The sequence below is a fragment of the Coregonus clupeaformis genome, unplaced genomic scaffold (assembly GCF_020615455.1).
Source record: "Coregonus clupeaformis isolate EN_2021a unplaced genomic scaffold, ASM2061545v1 scaf0090, whole genome shotgun sequence".
NCBI classification, from domain to species: Eukaryota; Metazoa; Chordata; class Actinopteri; order Salmoniformes; family Salmonidae; genus Coregonus; species Coregonus clupeaformis.
The window spans coordinates 653,047-665,868 of NW_025533545.1; the positions used below are offsets into that span (position 1 = coordinate 653,047).

The 12,822-nt window shown below is 42.3% G+C and overlaps 1 protein-coding gene across 7 annotated transcripts in view; it reads left to right on the plus strand.

Moving 5' to 3' along the window:
* The first annotated feature begins 485 nt into the window (after positions 1-485).
* Positions 486-12,822, plus strand: part of mark2b (MAP/microtubule affinity-regulating kinase 2b) — a 73,643-nt gene continuing 61,306 nt past the window's right edge. For 5 of the 7 annotated variants that reach the window (XM_041867895.2, XM_041867899.2, XM_045213220.1 and 2 more), the window contains exon 1: positions 486-1,766. In XM_041867895.2, the coding sequence (XP_041723829.1) occupies positions 1,713-1,766 (54 nt within the window). In that variant the 5' untranslated portion in view covers positions 486-1,712. The remainder of the gene's footprint in view (positions 1,767-12,822) is intronic. The other 2 variants (XM_041867896.2, XM_041867900.2) reach the window with 2 other exon arrangements.

Genomic DNA, 12,822 nt, shown 5'->3' on the forward strand with positions numbered 1-12,822 from the left:
TTCAACATTCATGACAGACCTGGGATGTTAAGGTTTATTTCTATGTAAATGCGTGGCGTTGCCTACACAATTGAAGGCATCGCTACATTTCGTGACTATTCAGGTAGCAGCTGTATCCAACACCTGTACAGTGTACACTTTCCGTAATGTACCGAGTTTACCCGAAATCAGAGAGCGCTCGGTCGTGGTCCAAGCGGCCATGTTCGCTCGGTCGTCACTTGTTACCACAGCCACAAAGTCATAATTCTGGCTAAACCCCGCCCATTTCTACAATTAATATTCTTAAAATCATAGTTTAAGCCTAACCTTAACCATAGCCTGAACCACACTGCTAACCTTGTGATTAACCCTAACCTTAAATTACGACCAAAAAGCAAATGTTTGTTATACACTAGCATAGCATTTTATTTTTTTACATTGTGGCTGTGGTAACTAGTAACAACCTGTTCGCTCGGGCTTTTTCCGGTATCGGGCTCGATCGTGCGCATAGGCTCCATTTGCAAGTGTCACTCGGGCGCAGCTCACTCGCACGTTCGTTGACACGCACCCCCCGAGAGAGAAAAGGCAAAAACCCTGTTGCCAATGTAATGGATTTTACAACTTGAGTATTTCTTCAGTCGCTCTCACGGAAATAAACACCGTATGCAAAGACCGGACATCGCGGGGCTGCAGTGCAGCATTTGAAACGACCTTACTCGAATCACGCAATCGGGATGACTGGAAGCGATTTCCGTGGATTTAAAATTTTGTAGATTATTCAGTTGCTAGCTAGCTGGCTCCAGCCCGAAAGCACGCATCCACAATTACAACGTTACATGGGCTAATCAACCGTTTTGATTTCCTTGCTAGCCAGCTAGCTAGCACACTAACGTTTGTTAGCTACTTTTATTAGGCAAGGTGGTGGTGTGTTATTTACCCGGGTATTGGAGAATAACGTCGTGTGTCAATTTTTTTTATCAACGCTGGCTAGCTAGCCGGAAAGCTTTTAAAAATTATATATATACGTCAACGAAGGTCAGGGTTCGAGCGGGGGGCTAACTTGGCCTGAAATTGAAGTCCTCGGATGTTATTTTAACACTTCCATAACATAACGTTACCTGTGAGATTTTAGCTAGGTTTTCCTTCAATGACAACTAACGTAACTAACTAGTTTATTAGCTAGCTGACTTTAGCCATGACACTGTACTGATAACGTTAGCTTAGAATGTGTGCTTCCTCAAACGTAGCCGCTACTAGCCAACGTTGATGTGCTTTTTTTGGACTTCGTATTTTATTAACGCGAACTAGCTAGCGAACTGTAGCTAGCTAGACAACTCATATAGCTAATGGTGGTGACTAGCCATCTGAGACATATTTGCTGGCTAATTGGCTAGCTAGAAACCTAGCTAAATTGTGTTGCCGGCATAAATAGCACTAGTACTACCCAGTTAGTTCACACTAACTGTGGATCCCCCTATTTACCCCCCCGTGTTGACATGGGACACATACTTGTACGCTAGCTGTCTGGCTAGCTAATTTAGCGGCTAATGAAGGAATCAACTTGTTGATCACACAGGCGGTGTAACTAACAGTTTGCTAGCTCTGGCTAGCGACTTCACTTTTTCCAACGGACGCACGGCGGTTTTACCACTGCTTGCTAAATGAACACAAGATCCTGAAACTATTTGTATTCGTCTTCCCCTCTACCCTTATTTTCTACAACATCCCTGAAAATGTCGGCCAGGACGCCATTGTTGTCCGTCATTGAAAAATCGTCAGGTGGCCAGGTAAGATTTTTTGCTAATGCTAGCTATTTACCTAGAACAATAATTGCTAGTTACCTAACTAAACTGTCTAACTAAATTGTTGTCTTGTAAACTAACGTTAACTAGAAAACTATCATGTCCAGCTAACGTCACCTACAGTAGCTTGCTTCTTTCTTTTCCTTCCTTGGCAATGAACTGTGCGTGTGACCAGCACTTTGTGAGTGCAGTTCTGTAACTAGCCAAGCCAACTGGCATTGATTCAGACTATCTGATTGTTTTGGCTGTGTAAACTTGTTTTCTTTTACCATCAACTGGGCAATCAAACTAACTTGGCTTCCAACGCCTACACACTCACTCCGGTGTTTAGATTATGTCATGTATTTTCCTACCTAGCTACATTTTCTTTCTCCTTGTATCTTTGTCTCATATTGTCATTTCATGTACGTTTGTACAGGCACATAAATATAATAACAAGCTACATTATATATACAGCAGTATGTGGACACCCCTTCAGATTAGTGGATTCGGCTATTTTAGCCACACCCGTTGCTGACAGGTGTATAAAATCGAGCACACAGCCATGCAATCTCCATAGACAAACATTGGCAGTAGAATGGCCTTACCGAAGAGCTCTGACTTTCAATGTGGCACCATTATAGAATACCACCATTCCTACAAGTCTGTGTGTCAAATGTCAACCCTGCTAGAGCTGCCACAGTGAACTGTAAGTGCTGTTATTGTGAAGGGGATGTGTCTCGGAGCAACAACTACTCATCCGCAAAGTGTTAGGCCACACAATCTCACAGAACTGGACCGCCGAGTGCTGGAGCACGTAACGCGTAAAAAACGTCTGTCCTCGGTTACAACACTCACTCTACCGAGTTCCAAACTGCCTCTGGACGCAACATCAACACAATAACTATTAGTCGGGAGCTTCATAAAATGGGTTTCCATGGTTCGGGCTAGGCACCTTGGTTCCAGTGAAGGGAAATCTTAACGCCACAGCATACAATGACATTTTAGACGATTCTGTGCTTCAACCTTTGTGGCAACAGTTTGGGGAAGGCCATTTCCTGTTTCAGCATGACAATACCCCCGTGCACAAAGCGAGGTCCATACAGAAATGGTTTGTCGAGATCGGTGTGGAAGAACTTGACTGGCCTGCACAGAGCCCCGACCTCAACCTCTCAAACATATTTGGGATTAATCTGAACGCAGAGATCAGTGCCCGACCTCACTAATGCTCTTGTGGCTGAATGGAAGCAAGTCCCCGCAGCAGAGATCAGTGCCCGACCTCACTAATGCTCTTGTGGCTGAATGGAAGCAAATCCCCGCAGCAATTTTCCAACATCTAGTGGAAAGCCTTCCCAGAAGAGTGGAGGCTGTTATAGCAGCAAAGGGTGGACCAACTCCATATTAATGCCCATGATTTTGGAATGAGATCTTTGACGAGCAGGTGTCCACATGCTTTTGGTCATGTAGTGTATGTAATTCTAGTTTTATTGGTATGTCATCGTATTGTCTATTCCATATTGTTTGGATGAAACTGTTAATTACAGGAATACTGTGTTGTAACCTCCTAGCTAGGCCTACGTGTTTATTTTTATGATCATTGTCATAAATGGTTAATCATGACTGGATATTGATCTTTACCACCAAGGTTCCAACTGCCAAACCCAATGTATCTATCTATCTGTCATAATCAAATTACAGTACGTTTATTATTATAAGTTGTCATAACAGCCGTAATAACACACCAAGGTGCTTTCAGTTTGCTTTAACAGTTGGCTGTATTTTCTGTGCCTTCCAGTTCCTCAGGCTGTGTATTCATTCATAGGCTAGTTTAAACCAGTAAGCTGGGTCATATTCATCAGTGCACACCATTTCAAAACGTTTTGTAATGGAAAAGGAGAACATGTTTATTTATTGATTGGTGAAGTCCAGGAAGATTCCTCCCTGTTTCAGTCAGTTTTCCTCTGTTTGGTGCCTGATGAATACTACCCTGGTCCTTGGATTAACTGCCTCTGGTGTTGTGGCGACTCGCCCTGTTGTGATGTCACGCCCTGTTGTGATGTCACACCCTCCCACTGGCCCACCTGTCCAAGTTGACTAGCGCTGCAGAGAACACTGGCTGCCAGGGGCTGGAAATGGCACGAAGCTGCAGTCCGCTCAGCCGATGGACTCGCTCAACACGAGCGCGCGCACACACACACACAGGTTCAAATTCCATCCAGGAAGGAAGGAGATTTGAATTTGAGCCGTCGGTTGGCCACGTCTGAAACAAAACCACACAGCCTTTTAGTATGGAAGGGACAAAGCCAGGTCCTCAATGTTACAGGTGTGTCCCAAATGACACCGTGTATCCTATATAGTGCACTGCTTTTGTGCAGGGTCCATAAGACTCTTGTCAAAAGTAGTGCACCATATAGGGAATAGGGTGCCATTTGAGACGCAACCAGGGAGTGGGACTGATGGTGGTGGGGTCAGGGAGGAGTTTAGCTGACTAGAATCAGGTATTCTTTAGTAGCTATACAAACAGATTAAGTGTGTGTCACTGGTTCTCTCATCGTTGCCACGGGACATGATTTGTCATTTAATCACAGCCCTCTGTGATTGGCTTGGCATCCAGGGTGTGTTACACAAAAACAGGTAATGTATGCCTTCCTGGGTGGAATTTGAACGTGTGTGTGTGTCTCTCTCTCGCTCTTTCTGTGTGTGTGTGTGTTTGATTGCTGTTGCTACGATGACTCACACAAAGGTAAAGTGAATGCAAATGTCCACAAAGGTCTAAGTGTAATAAAAATAATAATAAAACCCATATCAGCTTGTTAGTGTCATGACCAAACTAAGCTTGTTTCTCAGGGCGGCCATTGATATCAATGGGAAAAGCAGCCTGAGTAGCAGAGTAGACACACTTAGGTTGAGTCCCAAAAGCACCCTATTCCAGAGCCCTGGGCCTTGTTCAAAAGTAGTGCTCTATCGGGCTTGGCTTAACGCAGAATTTTCACAAGAGAGAGAGAGAGAGAAAAATATATACAACGCGTAAGATGCCACATTTTGTCTTTTCTGCTCGGCATCAGACTAATTTTGTGCTTCAGTTGCGCGTGGAAAGGGTATGCCTGATGCGTCGCTACTTTTCTCCGCTACTTTTCTCGGGGTAGCCTACAAAAAATACCTTGCTTTTTCCTTGCAAGCAATATAAAACACAGGTGAAATGGTTTAAAACGCAGATCTTTATTATTATTTTTTTGATGGTCTGTGTTCAGACTGTCTTGGTGCCTAAACTATACAAGTGAGTGATTCTAGCTAATCATGTATACGAGGAAAACGATGCAATGTTTAAGCTTTGTACCAGGCTGCATAACGGGTGCCCCCCGCCCCCCACTCCCCCTTTTGTGGCTCTCTTTGTGGCTATTTAGAGATGGCCCTCTGAGCTCCCAGGTCTGACACACTGGAGTCCTGCAGTGTGACACATGCTATGACATACACTGTCACACACACACACGACATACACTGTCACACACACACACACGGTCCTAAGTGTCAACACGTGGTGCACATACAGTGCATTCAGAAATTATTCAGACCCCTTCCCTTTTTCCACATTTTGTTACGTTACAGCCTTATTCTAAAATGGATGACATTTTATTTTTTACCTCATCAATCTACACACAATACCCCATAATGACAAAGCGAAAACAGGTTTTTAGACATTTTTGCTAATTTATAAAAAAATAAAAAAACATACCTTATTTTCATAAGTATTCAGACCCTTTGCTTTGAGACACGAAATTGAGCTCAGGTGCATCCTGTTTCCATTGATCATCCTTGAGATGTTTCTACAACTTGATTGGAGTCCACCTGTGGTAAATTCAATTGATTGGACATGATTTGGAAAGGCACACACCTGTCTGTATAAGGTCCCACAGTTGACAGTGCATGTCAGAGCAAAAACCAATCCATGAGGATATTCGATTAACCGTGCCCATCCCTACTGTGTGAGTCTTTTCACGTCCATTTGTGCCCTTTCACCTACAAACCCAGTTTAGGACTAGCCCTGACCCTCACCCCTGTCTCACCCCTTTGCCTCACCCCTGTCTCACCCCTTTGCCTCACCCCTACACAGCATCACATAACACACAGGCTAGTGGCTGTAGTGAGTCTGCTTGGGAAACACTTCCCATCAGATGACATGAGACGGTACTTGTAATTGACCTTTCGCTAAACCCCGCCCCAGAATTTTCAGCAATCAATCGCAGTGCTCCAATGGATAGCAACTGTCGTTGAGTCCGACACTTTGGACAAGCTCACACTTAAATCGCTCGAAGGGCAATGTGGAAAAACAGTTTTCATAAAAATACATGTTTAAATGGCTAAATAATTTAACAGTGCACCAGGAGTACGTGCTACTGTGATTCCTGAAATTCAGAGCCTGTTGCTGGAGTAATTTTTGAATCCGAAATTATACTTTTGTTACATTGTTTGCTAGCTCAGCTGGTTAGCTAGCTCTGTCTCATTGACCACCAAACATTGCTAACGCTAGCTAGCTAGCCACTTAATATAACTTATTTTCTAGCTAAGTTAGCAATGACCACGTTTACATGCACACAGTATTCTGGGTAGTAGCTCATGACCGCTTAAGGTCTTATTCGGATAAGCTTTTTACATGCACCTTTGACATCCCGCTCACGAGTATCCCTGTATTCATTAATAAACTGATTATTCCTCTTTTAAGTTCATATGGGTTAAATGAAATATGGACACTGAGTGTAGGCCTATAACTTCTCACATGTAGCTTAATATAATATTAACACCTGCAGAATTATACATTTCTTGCAGTAAAATGATACAACAAATGTTAATTCGTGGAGAAATTATTTCTTTCTTTCAGCATCTCTTGAGAAAATGTGAATGTGTGTGTTGTAATGTGTTATCTTTGACACTGTTATGCAAGCGGACGGTATTTCAACCACATAAAATATGCACCCAAGACCAACTGTGAAATGTTATCAGAGAACTTTTAATTTTCTTAAAACCGGTCAAACTGATGACATTTTGCACAGGACCTACAGTTGAAGTTGGAAGTTTACATACACCTTAGCCAAATACATTTAAACTCAGTTTTTCACAATTCCTGACATTTAATCCTAGTAAAAATTCCCTGTCTTAGGTCAGTTAGGATCGCCACTTTATTTTAAGAATGTGAAATGTCAGAATAATAGTAGAGAATTGTTTATTTCAGCTTTTATTTCTTTCATCACATTCCCAGTGGGTCAGAAGTTTACATACACTCAATTAGTATTTGGTAGCACTGCCATTAAATTGTTTAACTTGGGTCAAACGTTTCGGGTAGCCTTCCACAAGATTCCCACAATAAGTTGGGTAAATTTTGGCCCATTCCTCCTGACAGAGCTGGTGTAACTGAGTCAGGTTTGTAGGCCTCCTTGCTCGCACACGCTTTTTCAGTTCTGCCCACACATTTTCTATAGGATTAAGGTCAGGGCTTTGTGATGGCCACTCCAATACCTTGACTTTGTTGTCCTTAAGCCATTTTGCCACAACTTTGGAAGTATGCTTGGGGTCATTGTCCATTTGGAAGACCCATTTGCGACCAAGCTTTAACTTCCTGACTGATGTCTTGAGATGTTGCTTCAATATATCCACATACATTTCCTTCCTCATGATGCCATCTATTTTGTGAAGTGCCCCAGTCCCTCCTCCAGCAAAGCACCCCCACAGCATGATGCTGCCACCCCCGTGCTTCACGTTTGGGATGGTGTTCTTCGGCTTGCAAGCCAAACATAACGATGGTCATTATGGCCAAACAGTTCTATTTTTGTTTCATCAGACCAGAGGACATTTCTCCAAAAAGTACGATCTCTGTCCCCATGTGCAGTTGCAAACCGTAGTCTGGCTTTTTTATGGCGGTTTTGGAGCAGTGGCTTCTTCCTTGCTGAGCGGCCTTTCAGGTTATGTCGATATAGGACTCGTTTTGCTGTGGATATAGATACTTTTGTACATGTTTCCTCCAGCATCTTCACAAGGTCCTTTGCTGTTGTTCTAGGATTGATTTGCACTTTTCGCACTAAAGTACGTTCATCTCTAGGAGACAGAACGCGTCTCCTTCCTGAGCGGTATGACGGCTGCGTGGTCCCATGGTGTTTATACTTGCATACTATTGTTTGTACAGATGAAGTGGTACCTTCAGGCGTTTGGAAATTGCTCCCAATGATGAATCAGACTTGTGGAGGTCTACAATTATTTTTCTGAGGTCTTGCCTGATTTCTTTTGATTTTTTCATGATGTCAAGCAAAGAGGCACTGAGTTTGAAGGTAGGCCTTGAAATACAGCCACAGGTACACCTCCAATTGACTCAAATGATGTCAATTAGCCTATCAGAAGCTTCTAAAGCCATGACATTTTCTGGAATTTTCCAAGCTTTTTAAAAGCACAGTCAACTTAGTGTATGTAAACCTCTGACCCACTGGAATTGTGATACAGTGAATTATAAGTGAAATAATCTGTCTGTAAACAATTGTTGGGAAAATTACTTGTGTCATGCCCAAAGTAGATGTCCTAACCGACTTGCCAAAATTATAGTTTGTTAACAAGAAATTTGTGGAGTGGTTGAAAAACGACTTTTAATGACTCCAACCTAAGTGTATGTAATCTTCCGACTTCAACTATATCTTTCCACTGTTTTGGAGTTATTGCGTTTTCTCCCCCCAGTCCCTAAACGAAACAGACAACTTAACCGGTGTTAACTAGATTGCTAATTCATTTATTCTGGTGAACACTACTTTATTTAGTCTTCTGATGCAACAAGCTATGACAGACGAGAAGCTGCATGTATCTAACTATAGTAACTATTGAGTATCCCGAATAATAACGGGGATATTGGTGCATGTGAACGTGGTCACTGTTATGAATACTACTCCCATCTGCTGTCGACATCAGGATCCAATTTGAAAGCACTAGATAGTTAGCTCCAAAACGGGGGTACAGCTTTGACTGCGTGCTGACAAGTGAATTCAAAGCCACTCAGTGGCTAGCTACACTACAAACCATTTTACCAGGTCCCCGTGAAGCCAGTGTGAAATGACAGTCCACCACAACAAACCCAATAGTTTCCTGATTAGCAAGGGGTTAGGTCTGTGTTTTTAATTTAATTGTCTGTTAGAAACAGTTTTGAGATCGTTGTGAGGGGATTTCTCCAGTGGTTGAATGGGGAATTGTGCTTCCCAGGAAAACAGTTGTTTTGAGGTTGTGACTGTAAAGGGGTGAAATATTAGGAGTAAGTCTGTTATTTGTTTGGCATTTTGTTTGTATGTTTACTTATTCAGATATGAGACATGATGGCCAGACCCAAGCAAAGGTTTTCAAAACGGAAATGGTAATCGATACCTACCTGCTATTGGGGGTAAAGATATATACAGTGCATTCAGAAAGTATTCAGACCCCTTCCATTTTCCAACATTTTGTTACGTTACATCCTTATTCTAAAATTGATTAAATTAATTTTTTTCCTAATTAATCTACACACAATACCCCATAATGACAAAGCGAAAAGGCACACACCTGGCACCATACCTACGGTGAAGCATGGTGGTGGCAGCATTATTATGAGACTAGTTAGGATCGAGGGAAAGATGAACGGAGCAAAGTACAGAGAGATCCTTGATGAAAACCTGCTCCAGAGCGCTCAGGACCTCAGACTGGGGCGACGGTTCACCTTCCAACAGGACATCGACCCTAAGCACACAGAGCCAAGACAACGCAGGAGTGGCTTCGGGAAAAGTCTCTGAATGTCCTCAAGTGGCCCAGCCAGAGCCCGGACTTGAACCCGATCGAACATGACAGAGAATGGGAGAAACTCCCCAAATACAGGTGTGCCAAGCTTGTAGCTTCATACCCAAGAAGACTCGAGGCTGTAATCGCTGCCAAAGGTGCTTCAACAAAGTGCTGAGTAAAGGGTCTTTCCAGGTTTTTAAAAAAATATATTAGCAAACATTTCTAAAAGCCTGTTTTTGCTTTGTAATGGGGTATTTTGTGTAGATTGATGAGGGGGGGAAAACAATTTTTATTAATTAATTTTAGAATAAGGCTGTAACAACAAAATGTGGAAAAGTCACGGGGTCTGAATACTTTCCCCTAATGCACTGTAACACTAAACTCTACAGCTGCCTAATCTGCTTTGGCTAGGGGACACACACAGCCATTTACTCTCACGCACCGACAGGTAGACTAGGTATATTCCATGCAGCAACAACAGGGTCGTATCCATTTACAAACGGAAGAAAACAAACTGAATCGGGTCGGGCTGTGATGGTCGTGGAATTTTGGATGGCGGTTCTGTTCAGATTATTATTATTTTTTGACACATTTTCTACTCTGCTCCTGGCTGCATGTGCTGCCTTAGAAATGTAATAATATATTTATTTTATATAGCGCTTTTCATTACAAGTAGAATCTGTCGCTTCAAAATCAAGAAAAAACTATTTAACAAAACAAATGTAGGGTTCTGGCGGTTCTTGCGCAATGGTTTTCTACAGCTTTGGATGATGGGCAGTTCAGAACGGTACATTTACGTTTTTAAGTCATTTAGCAGACGCTCTTATCCAGAGGGACTTACAAATTGGCCCATTCAACTTGGGATAGCCAGTGGGACAACCATTATAATTAGAAGAGGAAGTGTGAACTCTAACCGCTTATTAGCTAGAAACACATTTTTGCAAAGAGCAGCTTGTTTTTTAACTGGTTAAACAAAGGTTAGCCAGCAGGCAGCGGCACTTGTCGCAATGGAAGCCTATTCGCGGGTGCTTTTTCAAAGCCTATGTCAGATACTCCAGTGAGTGTAATTCGCTGCAATGAGTGTAATTTGTTCAATATTAGGAGTTGAGAAATGTAAGTTGGCATCATTAGTAAAGATATTCTCATTTCTACTAAATTTATTTAATTCAAAATGTGTATATTCTGTTAGCGATATTCATAAAAACATTGAAATAAAAGTTCTCCCTTTTGGGGTTTTTTGAGGCCCGTCTGCAGTACCGCCGCGGACCTCTAGGTGGCTTCGTACCCCAGGTTGAATACTCTGGGCTGTTCCACATTACCATGGAAATTATAGCATCACAATAACAGGCAGCCATTGCAAGTGTAACCATGAGTTTACAAGTCAAATTGCCATGGTTAGAGGTTCCAAGCCCTTTCTATTAATGATATTTCTATATGCTGCCGCTGCATTGTGGGGGTGCGTTACCTAGGCAACCGAAGACTCATTTGCTTGTTTCAGCAAAGAGCAACAAAGTTTAATCACGTTGAGTCAATCTTACGGCCGACGCGGACTCAACCTCACGAATGCCCGGCCGTCCCATCTCCAGTGTGCTGTTCTATTTTTATGGTTATAGCAGTTATTTTATTTTCATGACTGGTATTTTCATGATCCATAACTGTCAGTTATATATAATTGTGCCAGCCCTAGAATCAGGGAGGGACATTTTCGGCACGTTTTTCATTTTCTGTTGCAAAGCGTTTCGCTACGGTCTGCACCAATGAATAGGACCCAGCACTTGTCCTCTGTTGTGTAAATGATTGTGTTTTTGTTCAGCACAGAATGACCTCTGGTCTAGTAAGCTGGAACAGCAAGGTGTGTTCCTTACCTGTCTGTCTTTCGAAGGTCTGCCTTGCCTAGTTACCTGTCTGTCTTGCATGTCTGTTTTCTCCTGTATAGTTAATCAGCTATTCCAAAGGTCAGTGTTCTCTGTGTGTGGCCAGAGTTCCCCGGTTGTAACAGTCAGGAAGGAGCGATAATAAAACAAATAACTCTCTTTAATGTCTATAAAACACTTACGCAGGGTTAAACTTTTAGTTTATAAAGATTGTGTGCCAAATGGCATCGCACCATATTGGCATCGCACGTTATCTCACCATAATATAGGGCACTACCTGTTGACCAGGGCAGCAGGTAGCCTAAAGGGAAAGGCGTTAGGCCAGTAACCAAAATGACGCAGGTTCGAATCCCCGAGCCGACTAGGTGAAAAATCTGTGCCCTTGGGCAAGGCACTTAACCCTAATTGCTCCTGTAAGTCGGCCTGGCTATCCACAGCTACAAGCTCTGGCCTTTCATTTCTTTGTGTGAGAGAGAACTGGCTTTTCAAGTTGAGCTGGGCATTGCCCTTTAATTGTGTGTTGGATTAGTTTTCAAGTTTTATTGTCGCATGATGCACCAGTACAGTGCAGTATTCCATATCGAAGTAGAAGTACTAATAAAAAAGCATAAGGTAACCAATAGAGAAGAAATGTAGAATGGGAGCTATATACAGGGTCGGTGCCGGTACCAAATGTACAATGTGCAGGGATACCAGAGTATTTGAGGTAGATGTGTACATGTAGGCAGGGATCCGCAGAAAGTGACAGGATAAATAATAAACAATATGCATACAGGGCCTTCAGAAAGTATTCACACCCTTTGACTTATTCCACATTTTGTTACAGCCTGAATTTAAAATGGAGTAAGTAGATTTTTGTTCCAACCATCTACACACAATACCCTATGACAAAGTGAAACGTTTTTAGAAATGTTAGCAAATCTATTGAAAGTTAAATACAGAAATATCTAAATTACGTAAGTGTTCGCACCCCGGAGTCACTGCTTTGTAGAAGCACCTTTGGCAGCGATTATAGCTGTGAGTCTTTCTGGGTAAGTCTCGAAGAGCTTTCCACACCTGGATTGTGCAACATTTTCCCATTATTCTCTTCAGAATTCTTCAAGCTCTGTTAAATTGGTTGTCATTGCTAGATAACCATTTTCATACCAATAACATGTTGCAACCACCACTGTGCTTGAAAATATGGAGAGTAGCACTCAGTGATGTGTTGTATTGGGTTTGCCCCAAACATAACGCTTTGTATTCCGGACAAAAATGTCATTGCTTTCCCAATTTTTTTTGCAGTATTACTTTACTGCCTTGTGTCAAACAGGATGCATGTTTTGAAATATTTTTATTCTGTGCAAGCTTCCTTTTCACTCTGTCAATAAGGTTAGTATTGTGGAGTAACTACAATGTTGATCCATCCTCAG